The sequence below is a fragment of the Bombus vosnesenskii genome, unplaced genomic scaffold, assembly GCF_011952255.1.
Source record: "Bombus vosnesenskii isolate JDL3184/JDL3185 unplaced genomic scaffold, Bvos_JDL3184-5_v1.1 scf7180000013272, whole genome shotgun sequence".
Classification (NCBI taxonomy): domain Eukaryota; kingdom Metazoa; phylum Arthropoda; class Insecta; order Hymenoptera; family Apidae; genus Bombus; species Bombus vosnesenskii.
The window spans coordinates 917203-933405 of record NW_022882930.1 but is presented as its reverse complement, the minus strand read 5'-3'; the positions used below and the strand labels follow the sequence as shown (position 1 = coordinate 933405).

General features: G+C 36.2%; 1 protein-coding gene across 4 annotated transcripts in view; it reads right to left on the bottom strand.

Moving 5' to 3' along the window:
* Positions 1-16203, bottom strand: part of LOC117231202 (hemicentin-1) — a 427506-nt gene that overhangs the window by 26233 nt on the left and 385070 nt on the right. For 3 of the 4 annotated variants that reach the window (XR_004492917.1, XM_033489393.1, XM_033489392.1), the window contains exon 17: positions 4553-4674. Coding sequence is in view for 3 of the 4 variants with exons in the window: in XM_033489393.1 (XP_033345284.1) it covers positions 4553-4674 (122 nt within the window). In the remaining variant the exon portion in view is untranslated. Of the gene's footprint in view, positions 1-4552; positions 4675-7315; positions 7424-11092; positions 11509-16203 lie in introns of all 4 variants that reach the window. The other variant, XM_033489394.1, reaches the window with a different exon arrangement.

Here is a 16203-nt window from a genome sequence, read left to right as displayed (position 1 = left end):
CTGCCTCTTCGCGCTCTCCACTCTTGTCCATACTCAATTACTTCGGATACGAACCGTTCCTGCTTCCGATACGGCCATTACGGGGACACTTGGTTAAATAAGAGAGAATTAACCCCACTTCTGCCATGGCAGACGCTGTAAACTTAGTTCTGTCTGTCGAAGGGTCCCAACCCCTTATACGATTTTGTCCTCGTTCAAGCGCTGTCGCTGATGGGAATGTAGGAAAGCAAATTTTCCAGCCGAGTAATATCGTATCTATTGAGTTACATTTGCATTAAATGATAAGTAGGCTGCGGATTTTCATACGAATTTATATTTTTGTGGACACAATGAAGAAATTAGAACTTAACTTCAATGGAAATTCCTATTGTTTGTTAAAAATTATAACGAGCACTGTACTCTCTTTGGATATTTGTTATATTTTTGTATTTTTCTGTACCGTATAATATTCGCGTGCTGTGCAATTTTTCTATCTCTAAATTTTTGACAAATGCATAAAAAGTTGCATGTTACATCTGTATGTTATAAATATTCGCGGTTCTTTCATCATGTACAGTAACGAGCACGTACATAAATAAATACAAGTACCTACTTTTGGCAATTTCTTGGTTGTGCATTTCAATTATGTTTTTACCTAAAACGGTATGTATTTTTTCAACGTTTATTATAGTTTCGTGAATAGTTCATTCCATAATAAAATGATACTAGTTTAAATACTTCACGCGAGCTACGAAAACAAAATATTCTTATGTATACACTTTCCACTGTATGTTTTAGCAATTTTATTTTATTTCCTTGTTATTGTACTGCTGTCCTAGGTTGGAAAGGAAAAGATTACTTATTTATGGGGTATCCCATGAAACTGGGTCAAGCCATAGCTTTAAAACGATAGAAGGTAGGAAGATAAAAATTTCACTAGGCAAAATGAAATGGTTTTGAATGATACATTGCGTGGTACATGTATTTGCTACGGAATTGGAAATGTTTTAAAGGTTCCTAGAACACACTTCTTTTAAATAGAATATGTTTCTGTCAAATGGAACAGTGTACCTTTTATACGTCATTTAATACGATACCTTTTACATAGAATTATTATTCTACACAAGAATGAATGTTATCGTTCATATTAGAGAACTGTTATATTAATTAAAAATTTATTCAGAATGTGAAGAATTAATAACGCAGTACTATTAAAAAAAAGTTATTAAATATAATTAACAACTGTTGCGTTAATTACACGATGAACGTAATCGTATTTTTGTCATTTACTTTTATTATGTTGAAATCAAACAATTTGTTTATAGTAGTTATTCTTGGATCTTAGATTAAAGAGAAAACATTATAATAAATTGTAATCTTTCTCTCTGATAAGCAAACAACGTTTTTTTTAGTGTCTTTAGCCTCTTAATAACTGTAATTTCACCGAGAAAGTATAGAAATATGTTGCGGAAGAGGCGATTACTCTTTGAGAACTCAAGCAATTGATATTAAATGTACAACGCCTACTATATGCTACTTTAAACAGTTATTTCTCGAAAAAGTTCTGATAGTGTACTCACTTGTTATAGCAGTGATCACGAGTTTTGATTATTCAACAGTTATTCACCTGCGATTTACCATTCTTGATTATAGGTAGAGGCTTAATTCCGTATACTTTTGAAAATATCCGTCTATCATTTGCTATACGATAATGTTTATTACATACAATTTGCTACATGTGACATTATTATATCACTGAATGTTCCCTACTGTTCCACCAAATGCGTACACTGGTGTAAGGTCGATTGCGCATATGCAGGCGTTTCAATGAAAGATTACATTCCCTACAATTCAGGAAGTAGACTGAAATCCATGTGTATATATACAGAATCAGTCGTATAAACAACATCCACATATTTATAAAAATCCCATGTAGTTTAATGCTGCTTCTTAAGTTCAGGTCGGACAACAACAACGTAAAACATGTCGTCAACTATGTAGCATCATCTCGTAAAAAGTTGATGGCTTCTTTCGTATCCTTTTACTTTTCTCACCCTGGGACACTGCATTAGCTGCATCGTTAGACCTTGCGCCCGGTTTGTTATTTAATGCGTGAAACCGATCGATGGTTCGCTCGTTCGTTAACCACATTGTGGGTAAGATAGGTGTGACTAGGTGTCGCGAGTTTGGCGGCTTTAAGTATTAACGTATGGGACAGCGCGTGGAATTTAAGGCTTCCGGGAGGGCCGAAAAAGGAGGTTAAAACGTTACAATATTAAATTGAGCTTCGCTAGCGACTAGGTACGTTGAATTATTCGCCGTTTAATCTTCCAGCTGGCTCGATCTATTTTAATGGCAGATATGCCCGCTATGCTCGATTTTTAATTATTGGTAATATCGGGCACGAGAGGAATTTTTTAATGTATGCGGTCTCGTCTTACGCTATTTATTTAAACGTGAGATATTAAGGCGATTCTGCTTGCTCCTGTTGTCAACGTGTACCTGCTGTTACGTTCTAATATTATACGAGTCTCTCAGGAACCAAACTAATCAACTACACGTTTCATAAATTTCTCAATTTTATTACCCGAGTATAATTTAATTTCTATTATATGTTTAAATATAGTTCGATACTTTCGTTTTATATCCTTCATTGGAAATCTAGCTGCAATTCAATATTCTACTTGGTAGCAATCCACTTCTATTTTAGTTTTAGATATAGTTTCCACTATCTTATATTCTTCACTAAAAACCTGTCTACAACGCACTATTTTGTTTCAAATCGGTCTATCTATACCCATCTATCTATGTTTGGGTTTCATTTACACAGCTGCAAATGGTCCAGTTCCATCTGTTTATTCTGCTATATTCAACCATTTCCTCTAGAATCCAGATCTCGCTCTGAAAGCGAAGTTCGATCAGCAGAAAAGCAGATTCGATCGCTTCTAATCGTCTCCGTGAAAAGGACCATCGTCGAACTAAGTAGAAGTTGAACGCCAGCGATGAGGAGGTAGAACGTTTTCCAACCTTGACTCTCCAATGCTTAAAGGCTCTCTTGCGGGCACAAAGTGCAGTACACCAGGTTCTCTTGTACGCCCAGTGTTTCTGACGTTCTTCGCGTTCCTATTCGGAAAGAGCCGAGGTTCAAACTATCGGTAATCCACCACTCTATATCGTTATAATGCAATTATTTCACGCTGACCTTCCGGTGACGCGTTTCGCGGCCGAGGGGCTCGAACATCCGGCTGTTCTTGATATTTTCGAGCTTCCTTTTTTCTTTTTTTTTTCATGAAATTATGCTCGTTTTTATTATCGACTTGGTCTTCTTCTCTCGCCTCGACCGTGCTAGTAAAAACATTTATCCTATTACTAGAACCCTTCCAATCGTCTTGTCACATTTTACTGCTCTATCATGGTGTTGGACAAAGTACTTCCTCGTTCTTTCATTATCGTATTTCTAACTTCACGCTGCTAATTGAGAGAAACGCGAGAGGTTAACTCGCTGTCTTTTCTTCCTCTCTGTTCTATTTCAAGTGGCCACGAGTGTACGATCAGGTTAATGTTCAACTGCTGTCAGAACGCTTTGCTTCCAATTAAATAAGGACGGTCTAACGTTCGTCGACTATTGTTTAACGGTGAGAGGTTGGTAACGTGAGCTTTCGATCTTGATCAGTTGCTCGTTTCGGTTTCTCACGGTTTGTTTCAGCGGAGGAAAATTAATCAACATACATAGATTGATCAACTTTCATATCTCAATTCGCAGTAGAAAGTTAGAATCGAAACTTGAAATGATAGATTACGATTTGTAACAACGGCGCAGCGATTAAGAGTAACTACTTCCAGGGAAATTTCAGGCGAGTTATAGCGCGTACCACGGGCCTCGATAATAAACGTATAGTTGTCTATTCACGAAACCTATACTTACACGCATGATCCAAGTGTAACGAAATACCTACGGACAATTGACGCGACGTTCTTGTGATCTTGCAGCAACGAAAGCTGCGATTTGCCAAAGTTCTACATATTTCTAATAGCGAGATCGCATTCTCCTGTATGTTGCGTTTTTATTCGACAAGCACAAATCCGTCGTTGTATATCATCGTATTTATTAATCTACCCCTATCTTCCTCAAACTTCCTTACGTCATCAATGACATTTTGTGAATCGAAACACTTTCAATCCTTTCGCTTAAACAATATCGCGATTAGCTTTAATAAAATCAAAATTAGGTAACTCGAAAGCAAGTAACCCAACTTGATCGAAATTGTTACAATTACCTACGTTCCAACGATATTAGTCGAGGGTTAATTCGATCATGCAAGAGGGTGGTATGTGGTATCATCGCCTGTACTTTGCACTGTGCTTCACCACCAAACGAAAGATCACAAGAATTTCGCATCGTTTATCCATTTTGAATTTTCGAATCTCATATCTAAATTTGCATCTCACCGTTACCAACACGTGGCCGAGTGCAACGTGTATTAAGACAACGAAAGATGAAAAGAAAAAGAAAGGACGATGATCATGCTGAAACGGAAGGATGCTCGTGCACGGATCGATTCTCCATACTGACCTTGTTAGGCGGCGCTTGGATTCCATGGAAGGGTAGATTCTCATAAAACGTCTTCGCCCCGGACTCTGGAAGGCCCTCCGACACGCTGTTCACGTGATTGTTATTCGCAGCTTGATTGGGATCTGTAAGCGCAAACGAAACATGATCTTGCGTAATTAAACGGAGACACGTGACGTGTCGACTGTTCGTGAGAAATCTACGAGAGAAACAGTAGAGAGAGAAAGAGAGAGAGAGAGAAACTCGTGTGTGGTCCCTTCTCGAAGAAGGATTCTATAGTGGACTTGTACTTTCAGAGTGAAATAGAAATCTCCGGTGCACGAAGGTAAGAGGCAGAGAGCCAATAGACAGACAAAGGCAACGAGAAACAGAGAATTGATTTGATAAATATTCAGGTGTAATTGCAAATGCTAGAACAAGTGTGAGTGGCTATATCTAGAGCTAAGGAAATTATAACGGGGAATATATGGAGCCTCTTGGTTAATGTTTCCCCTCTTGTCATTGGATGGTGGAACTTCACCTTAACAGAGACCTAACTATGGTAGTCTGAATTTTGGTCGCAGGTTATTACGTTCTTTCTGCTCTATTGTCACTTTTGTAGTAATTAAATTTAACCCAGAATTCGTCCGTAATTAATATATTTGGTGGTTACTGTCTTTTTTCAAATATGTCGATTAACAAGTTTTCCGAGCAAATTTCTCGTGTGTTATAATCGTCACTGTAATGAACTGGTACTTGGAAGTGATATATCTCGAGTTTTATATTCTTTAAATTTCATTTTACTCGTTTCTTACTATGTATTAATAGTAAATATGTTATAATTTATTTAGTATTTATAGACACATTAACAATATGTCATACTCTAGTTTCAATGTTATCTTATTCGCTTATTATCATGCTAACATATTTTATTTATAATAATTGTTAGTTTGTAGATTTCAAATTAAGTCTACTGTTTTTAAATAGACAAACAAAACTCTAGTCATAGACGATTGATCTGTAACGTTTTGAACAGACTGATTGGAATTGTTCTATTAACATAAAAGAACTATCGATTGGAGAAAAATATTACTGTAACTATAATATGCAATTTACAATTTCAACAACGATTGACGTATCTATCACGACGATCGTAATGTTTCAACGACCATCTCGTTGCCGATAACGATAAATTACATAACAATTTCCCGATATAACAAATTAGGACGCTTTACGCAAAGTACTTTCACGCCGCCCGGCACAGAGCTTTAATTACGCAAATAACAATCATCTCGTAGTTATGTATCGTACATAAATACGGTGTCTATGTGTATATACGTTGCGCGTTATTTGCACGCGAATGTTTATACGTACAGGATTTATAACGAATCAACAATGAGATTGAATCGCGTCGATTCCCCTGCAAATATTTTCTTTCTCAATTTCCATCGCAGCTCGAATCGCCGGTAAAAATGTCACGTTGCTCATTTACGTGCACCAAAGCGAGTCACCTCGTCACCCACATATTTTGAAAATACGCGAATCAGATTCGAGATCGTGGAGAAACCCGAGAAGCTGGTTTCATTACGCCGAAAGAGCGTATTGAAACAATAATTTCCACCCAGAGCTCGCTGTATCGGTTTGCTACGTTACAACGATTCCATTATCAAAATGAATCGTTTAATTAAACAGTATAGTGCGTATATACATACATAGAGGATGATTCTGGGATCTGGAACGGACTATAAATTTTTTTCAACCGTAGGCGGGAAATATTCGCCGGATGAAAAATCATTTTCGATAGAACGTTAAATCGCAAAACTTGCAAAGGTGAAACGCAGACAACGAAGACTAATTATTTTTAAATATATTCCACGATTATTTTATTTTATACTACAAAATCTGAAAATTTTTACAAATATCGCAACCAATAGTTGTAATAATGATAATGTATTGTTTTGGTTAAATTTACGTATTCTATACGATATACGTTTAATAATTGTAAAGTTTATATGGTTTCACTGCTTCGAAATTTGTATAAACACTGTATTTGTTAATTGAAGTAATAACATATGACAGTACCTTTCTGCAGCTGAATTTAATTATATAAAATATATATATGGTTAATAATTATAATATATAATAAACAAGGTTGTTCTAAAATATGTATTCACGTCTGTATGTACAAATGTTTATATGTTGATTTAATGGACTTTGAAAGTTGTTCGAAGCGCGTTGAACTCAATGCCATTTTAATTACAGATCAGTTGAAAGCATTCTATAAATATGAAAGAGAAGGCGAGTCTTCACACGTTTCTTCTTTTCATGTTTTACATTGTAGTTGTTTACAAATTGTGCGCTTGCTTCGCAAGATTGCTGCCGTCAATGTTGAATTTATAACTCTAATCAATATCCGCAACCATGCTCGAAAATTATTGAGTCGATGCACGCAACAATATATTCCAAACGGAAAAGAAATATGTATTTTATGGCTCACCTGTTCTTTCCACATTTTTCTTTTCTGTTATGTTATTTTTTTAATCGTTACGAAGAAGCCGATACTAAAATTTCGTTTTCTGTTTTATTAATCTTTCCACATTTAATAAGCGACTTTTCAATCATTTTCACACGTTTTTAAGTCTCCTGTACGTAGAAACACTGCACCTTGGAAAAATATGCTTGGTCGCGAGAGAATAGGCCGAGGTCGATGGCAAAGGGAAGAAAACCGGTTACAGACTGTTGTTAGATCTCGAATCATGCACATTTCTACGAATTCTTGGTACGTACCTGCGCCTGGTTTCTTTCGCTTACGGGAGATGTTGCCTCGGTTCAATTCGCACGATGATTCTGCATGCAATATCCGCTGCCGCGGCGCTATTCTTTTGTAAGTCACAGCTAAGGGGACACACAAAACACATACAAGAAAGGAAAAAAAAAGAAAAAACAAGCAACGATACCGAACGAGTGAAGCAATTTTTGTTTCATGCAGCTCGCTGGCGTGCACAACATTTATGAAAAGTAATTATATTATTCTGTAATCACAAATATATCAATTAAGTAATGTCGATTAATTGGATAGAATTTCGGTCTTCAAAATTTTTATAAATTGCATGTTTTTAAAGGCTCGATGGAATAATGATACAAGTGCGATTGAGAAACGAAAGATATAATGGCTTTAATAAATGAATTAAAGAAACAAGAACTTTAAACACGGATGAATTTTTAATTGTTTGCGAGAACGTATAGCAATCCATTTGGAAGCAAAAATTCGTAGACATTTAAAGAATTAAGATTCGTTCGTAGTATTTTGCCGCTAAACTTTCTCTTTCTAAATTGCATATTTTCTTTTTCGAGGATTGCAAACGTAATTCTATATAGATTCACATCATCGTGACAACATAATTTTGCAAGCAACCTTGCACATCGCGTTTGTTTTTCTTTGTCGAGTAATTAGAAAATTAGAATGAATGTTTAGCTAAATGAAGAGAAAACATGCGAAATAATGTTTCGCGAGAGAATAACATCGCGACACCAACACGTAACGACTAACTAAAAGAAGGTTACTATGAAAACGAAGAACGAAAAACGTAATTCCACTTGTGCCGTGAATTAAAAATGACAAAAATAAAACAGCAGTCTTTTAATTAAAATGTAATTCTTTCGCATCGGTATTTAATTGAAGACACGCAGACTGGAAATTTTTAATTTTTCCAGTACACGTTCCATTCCTGTAGCATTCGCATTTGATACACATGCTGATACAAACGACATTAAACATACTAATTACAGGTAGCAAGCGTTATTACCTTCTTTTACGCGACGTTTTAATCTAGAATTACGTTTTACGTGCCTCGTTTTTAGTAACACGCGAGCTTGAGTTACAGAAAAATGATATGATTGGTAAACGTACCTTCAAGAACGGATTCCATCCGTGGAATATTATGACGATTAAATTATATTTGATAATCGAGAAAAATTAATACTGCTTTTTAAGCTTCCATGTTTCTATCAGATATTCTATTAATTGGAAATTTCTTTTTAAAACACGCCTACATTTCTCTAGATTTTTATACAGATTTAATATTTAATGGGTGATTCGGTATAATTTTGGGTCATTGTAATTTTAATTTATATTCTATATTTTCCGCGATGAAAACCATCGATGACATTTATTACGTAAAACATAGAATGCAAATTATAATTAAGTAATGTAATTGAAGCATAATTTACATCGTGGCAATCTACATGAAAAATATTAGTGGACATTTTAAGTATTATTAATACATTATTTTAAATATAATTTTGGTACAAATGTGTCATTTTTCTTTCATTTTACTTTTATAACATTTTTTCAAGAAATCCATACTTTGACAGACGTATTTATAAAAAGACTTTCCAATTTTTTTATTTCCTATCGAAATTATCTAATTGCAATGGATAATAGATAAGAAAAAAATATACCTCTTCTATAAAGAAAGAAAAATTATCTTGTATATGGATACGTCTTTTCCAACGATGGAAATATTCGACGAGCTCTGTAAAGGAAAATATCGTGACGATAAATTTATGGTATTGGTATTATTGAAATATTCAGTTGTAAGTAATTTATTTGCGTTTTGTAGGACATCGAGCAGCTAGAATTTTTCCATCGTTGAGCATTTAACGTTAATGAAACCGTAACGCTTAACAAGAAATATGATGTATTCAATGGTAGGTAGCCTATAGGAGATGTATCGACTGCGCAGTTTTTAATGTTGGCAAATCGGCACGCAAACGTTATACAACTTTTCGTTCGAACGAACATCGAGTCTGTTTAACATAGTCGATTCGTTTATCAAATATTCGATACACTTGGGCGAGCACCGCGAAATTGCAGCCCGTAGTTTTAATTAAGCATGGCTGGGTAATTTGCTTAATAAATCGGAATTTGTTGCAATTTCATTGCGAATCCGGATACCTTTAAACTTCTCGCGATTGAAACATCCTATCGCCGGAAACGTAAAGATACTTTCGCAAAAGAGATTTGATTACGGGTTTAAAGCGATTGAAATTCGGATTTTCACGATGATAAAACTTTAGCGCTGCCATTGAGTCGTTACTTTCGAGATACGATCATTGAAATTTTTCAGGATTGAATTTATTTTTTATTTCTGTACATAAGCTGATTTGTTATTTAATCAAGTACACGTGTATATGAATTGCTTTCGTCGTACGTTCTTTGTATCTGTACTGTCAATGATATTCTCGACACAATGTAACGCACAGTGATAACAGAATGGTGTAATCAAATGTCGGATTATTTATCAAGTATACGTGTACCCGGTGAAATTTTAACGTCACTTTTTAAGCAGCTTTTTTCCTTTATTAAGCATTTGAAACCTCGATGGAGGTTTAGCATGAACAAATCTAACAAAATCACGGTCCGATCTTCGACACGATTTAAAAAAATGAAACGGATAAAGTAATATCTGGGAGCATTAACGAAGTACGACAGCGCTTTTAAGAGTAATTAGCGGCACAAAGTTAACACACCGGCACAAAGAGAGCTTTATTTCTCGATCCACAGACCTTTAAGCTTCTTGCATTAAATTTACATTTTTACTTCCTAATTTTTCCGCCGTCCTTTACTTCCCAGATATGCTATCCGTCACGGAGCTCCTATCCTTTATAATCGAATTAAGCTTTTCCTCTGGCCACGAAACGGTTAAAACACAGCTGCGTCGTCACGATAAAATTCTCAACGAACCAGTGGCCAACTGATTACCGACCCGCGCAAAAGGATCCAGTGACTCAATAAAGTATTTGAATACTTTCCATAGAAACCTTTAATATATATATTCTATGTATTATATAAAACGTATTAAAACGTATCACACATTGTGCCTATATATTGTACATGTTATATGATAAAACATGTTTCCATTTCACTTACTACGATGAGACACGACTGTTATAATTATATCGATCAAATTTTGACATATTTAGCAGAAATACCAATATAAGCAACCACGAATAACCATCTTGGATTATACAGGGTGGTTGGTAACTGGTGGTACAAGCGGAAAGCGGGTGATTCTACGCGAAAAGAGAAGTCGAAAATATAGAATAAAAATTTTTCTTTTTTTAATTTTTTTTTAATTTTTTTAAAAATCTACAGTGAGATCCTTTATAACGAGACGTGATAAAGTGCACGCGTACCGAGCGAAAATTCAAAGTCGATTTTCTCCAAAACAAAGCCTGGAACGAAAAATTTTTCGTTCTATATTTTCGACTTCTTTTTTCGCGTAGAATCACCCCCTTTCCGCTTGTACCACCAGTTACCAACCACTCTGTATAATAAGTACGTATAATATACGAATAACGCATAAATTCATTACGATGCTAATAGGATTTCAGAATGTTTCGTACAACGCACATAATATATTTATGAAAGGTTTCTACAAGTGTTCGAATAGTTTTGTGAGTTATTGTACATTCGGGACCCGTTCATCGAAATTCCAAGCGTGCCAACACTAAAGCGACAGTCTCTACACAGTAGGTAACGCGTTTCTTGCGCGGACTCACCTGTTTTCTCTCTGGAAATGCCTGGTAAAGTGGCCTGCTCTTTAAGCTGCACTCCAAACATCGCCTTAATTTTATTAGCTCTGGCAAGCATACCCTCGTCATGCAGACCGGACACGGTCATGCTCCTCTGCGGGTGTTCCTTACGCCTTCGGAATACTTTGCCACCGGCGACTTTCGCGATCGTCGTCTCGACGATGAAACGATCGGCGATAGTTGGCTCGTCGTTACGTCTGTTCATCAGCTCGTTTCGTAGGGATTCGTTCGCGCGAACGCTCAGACCTGACCGTAGGCTGTGGCTTCGATTGATGTGCACCAATACCCCGGGTTTCAGCGGCCATCTTGGTGCGGCCGTTGGGTGCACCGTTGTTTGAGTTGAATGAGAGGACACCGTTGGACTCGGTGGCCCACCGTCTGGACTGTGTTCGCAACGATCACGTTTTTTTTTTTCTCACGGTTTTAAAAGCTTGTGTTTATCGTCTAACTGGCTCGAGCTTTATAGTGTTGTGTCCTGATCGTTTCTGTTACCGTCGTAGAGACGAGAATCCTCTAGGAGTCTGATTTATTACAGGCTAAAGGGTCTAGAGGCAAATTGGTCGAAGGTTTTTCTTTGTTCGCGTGTTTTTTGAATCTTTTGCTTTGACTATCTCTCTCTCTTTCTCTTTCTCTCTCTCTCTCTCTCTTTCTAACATCAGTGAAAATGTTCTTCAATGGTATTTCAATACAGGCAATTTTTATTAGGGTTGGTAATTATTGGATTAGCAACTAAATCATTATCACCTAATGACAAAATCCGCAATCACTTTGTTGTCAATCTAATAGTAACTGTACAGGACATACGAAAAAAAAAAAAAAAATGATCCTATACTACAGAGATTGAGAATTTCTGAAACACTTAGATGTGGATGGTTTTGGTCAATTAAACACGTTCCTAGCATCTATTTCAATTTGTTGCTAGTATTTTTATTGCCAATTTTATTTCAATTTTTATGATCTAGTTTTTGCGAATACGTCTGAGAAACCCAGCTTGTTGTAACAACGAAATCGAAAGGTTAGAATGATATATTTTTTGATCATTGACAGATTAGATATCATTGAGTTTATTGGTGATGAATTAGGTTAATTTGTTTAGGAATGAAGATTTATTATGTGCGCTTGAATAAGGTGGATGAAATGCATTGTTAGGATTATGGTGTTACATTATTCAGGTTACAGACAGGCAATCTATTACTGGGGTTATCAATTTCACTTGTATAGGATTCTATAGTAATTAATCATTTCAAAGCATCAATTTACCAAAATTAACCGAAATAAGGGCGGGGTATCGTGTAGATAAGGATCGTCGCGACGCATCTTGTTCATTATCTTAGTACGATAATCTCTATTTGCGTCATTATTATTAATTGTAAGAAAGTAATATATAGAAAATTGTTCGTTATTGACAATCGCAAATTGTCACGAATCAGTCTTCCGATTCTCAGAATTTTCAGTTCACTTTCTTCGCTATTTCAGTAGACTAATCTCTGTTTGCGTTGTCATTGTTAATTGCAACAAAATATCTTAAAAATTCTATTCGATCTAATTCAATCTAAGCGTTATTCGTTATCGATAACAGTTTTAATTTACATTGCAAATTATGCTGAATTAATCTGTGTCGTTTTCCTGCCTAGCTTTCACGCGATTTACTAGCTGTTACGCAAAAGTTTCAATTTATTCGAGCACAAAATTCTGGAAAGCGTAAAATGAGGACGAGATGTGCGAATAAAATGGAGAACCAAGAGAATCTCAAAGTATTATCGAACACGTTCACTGTCGCGAGACTAACAATAAGAAGAATTGCGCGTTTTATTGTTGCCTGTTCCGAAATAACACAGAAGGACGTTAACTCCTACTTTTAATCAGATTTGTACGAGACTTTTCCTAAGATACCCGAATTACGCTGGTAACAGGGATAGCCTGGACACAACACCTTGAAAAGGTTAACTTTCTAAGATAACAATTAAATGGACGAAGAATCCTTTTGGTTGCCCCCTCTCTCTTTCTTTCTCTCTCTTTCTTTCTCTGCTTCGCACAAAGTCATCTATCGGACATTACGCGCCGTCTGCACACGTTTCTGCTCTTTCTAACTTTTTAATTAAATTTTCCACCGATCGTTCCACTCCGTTTCAAGCATTTCTCAAATATTTTTTTCACTCCTATCGTATTCGACGTCACGAAAGACATCGGCCACCGACGAATCATTCTGTTACGTGAGATCGCTTTTGATTCGTAATTTGCCCTGCCCTTAATTAACGGTACGTTCCATGAATTATGGATCTATGATCGACGATAATTTCGCGAAGATAACTTTGTATAAAAGTATCGAAAAGAAACATAGATTCCTGAAAATTAATTAATTAAGTAATTAATTAGTAATAATTTATCAATTATTGGTAATTTTTCCTATTATTTTATATGAGATTTTAATATCTAACCGATATCTTTCAGAAATCTAACAATCACGGTTTAACGATAAAACCTATAGTTTTCCTGCTTAATTAAATAAGGTGCAAATGTAGGTTCTCGTAACAGAAGAGTAGAAAAAACACAAGGATCGTAGATTAAACGCAAAATTTTTTCTAAGTAGAAATTCTAAAAGTTGCGGTATCGTGATGATGTCGATAATAAAATTCGACTTTTTCCCCTTCGTACTTGATGAATTGCATATGCATAGGATATGCGTGGACGCTGGCAATTCATCAAAAGCGTCGTACCAGTGAAATGCCAGTCAATCTTTTTTAATTTGCCGCTGTTTCTACCGGAGATGTACGTCGAATATCGAATTCACCTCGATAGAAAGTGCAGTGGAAATAAAATGAAATTCTGACGATTGTATTGAGAATTTAAAGGAAGACATAATTGTTCCACTCATCTTCCATGAATGTTTCTACGAGCGTATAATAAAAAGTATCGTTTGCAAGGAATAACGTCTTTAATATACTTTATATTTTAAACGAGAAGGCAATATTAGTATATCGAATTAATTAATATTATTAGCTAATAAATTATGGTGTAACGACAGTATTGTAGAAAGCGTGTCATAAACATAACAAAATAATTTTCCTACAGGGTTTCCTTTCGATAAATTTTTCTAGCGGAATAAAACGAAACCAGAAAAAATATAATTTCTTCGTATAATCGCGGAGACTCGTTAATTGAATGTACCTTAAAAAAGAAAAACAAAAAGGAAAGAAAGATCAACACCGTGGCACGTTAATTTGATCGCGTGTTTATATCGAAATATCGAGCCGGACGCGGCTATAGTACGCCGTTTAAATATTCACCGGGCGTGGAGTAGCATACGGGGCGTGCCGAAAAATTCGCTGCCGCCAAAAGGATTCTTCGTTTCAAGTCACGATTTGAACGACAGCCAACTCAATAAGAGAGTTTTCTACTCATCGAGCATGCAACCCTTCACCTACCTTTCACCTCCAAAAGTGTCTCCGCGAACCCGATAGAATAGAGGGCTATTGTAACAGAGCGTAATAGAGAGAAAGAAAGGGAGAAATAGAAACAGAGGCGAAGTAGTAACGACGAAGAGACAGGAAAAGGGCCAGTCAGTATATCTAATCGTCTCTAAATTATGCAATACAACGGGCACAGTGCTACATTCGAATAACAAAGAACTTTGCCACCCTATTCATTTGCACGTGCGACCCTCACCTGACTTACCTCTATGCAGACTTCGACAGTAAACTATTATAAGCCGGAAGTGGTCACTAAATTATGCAACAGGACATGCATTCAGGCGTAGAGGAAGACAAGGGCGGGGGAAAGAGAGAGAGAGAGAGAGGGAGAGAGGGAGAAAGACACAGAGGGTGAGAAGAGGATAGTGGAGGATGAGGAAGGGGCTGGAGAGGACCTTCCTGTGAGATTGGAGATCGGAGACAATCTCGTGCACACTACACATATCACAGTGGTTGCTGTTACATTAACGCACACTAATAAAGACGGTAAGTCATGGCGCTTATAATACGTGCATTCAGCACCACGATACGATTAATATAATATATATATATATATATATATATGGCGATAGAGACTCCATTTACGTGATATACAGTCGTTTAAAGTACTGGAAAAATAGATTACCGTGGTATTGAAGCTTTTGCAGATATGCTGGTGTATGTGTGTGTATGTGTGTGTGTGTATGTGTATAGTAAAAATATTTGGTGATGTACCGTGAAGATTTACAGAAGTGATTTGGTATGTTTGGTTAAGTGGAGGGTGAGTGCTGACGTGAAGATTAAGGTGGTTAATATTTGGTGTTTCACTAACAAGAGATCTGAGAATCCTTGCGAAGCTTTTAATATTCAACGAAACATATTTTAAGCTTTGCAGTTGAATTTCAGAGATTACTTGAAAGTTGATGCATTAAGTGGACGGTTCTGTATAAAGAGATCAAATGGAAGTACAAGATACGAGTTCTTTCCTTTTTTCTTTTTTTACATAAGATTTCGTTTTTACGGTTTGATTAGATCTCAATTCTTTCAATACCTAAGACATTTTCTAGCAGAATTATATTTTATTCGGAGTATTTAATATATTTTCAAGCATGATCGTCAACCCCATTTTTGTTGACAGGAAACATTCATCATTTTTCTTTTAAAAGATACGACGTTCTAAATAAAACAAGATAACAACAACAATGTATTTCACAACTATCCTTAAAGACGATTTTCTCAATAAACAAAGCTTCGTCCAAAAATCCATTTTCAATTCCCAAATTTACTTCACCGCGTAAGTTTTTCTTTTTCACATAAACCGTACAAATTATGAAGAAGATATCCATTTCTCTAGCATCCTATCCATAATCCAAGCTATAAAAAGAGATCCTTCCACTTGATCTAAACGAGAGTTCACAGGATCTCGGTTCGGTATTGCGCGTCACCTGTTAAACCGACGATACGCGAAGCCGATAATTCCATCGATCAATCGTATAACGAGATTTACCTACGTCGGGTTGGTATCCCGGGTTAACAGCCGAGTCCTGGATACGTTAAAACATACGCACACACACCCGCACACACACACAGAAACCTACAATCTATGACGCACCAAACGTGTATACATTG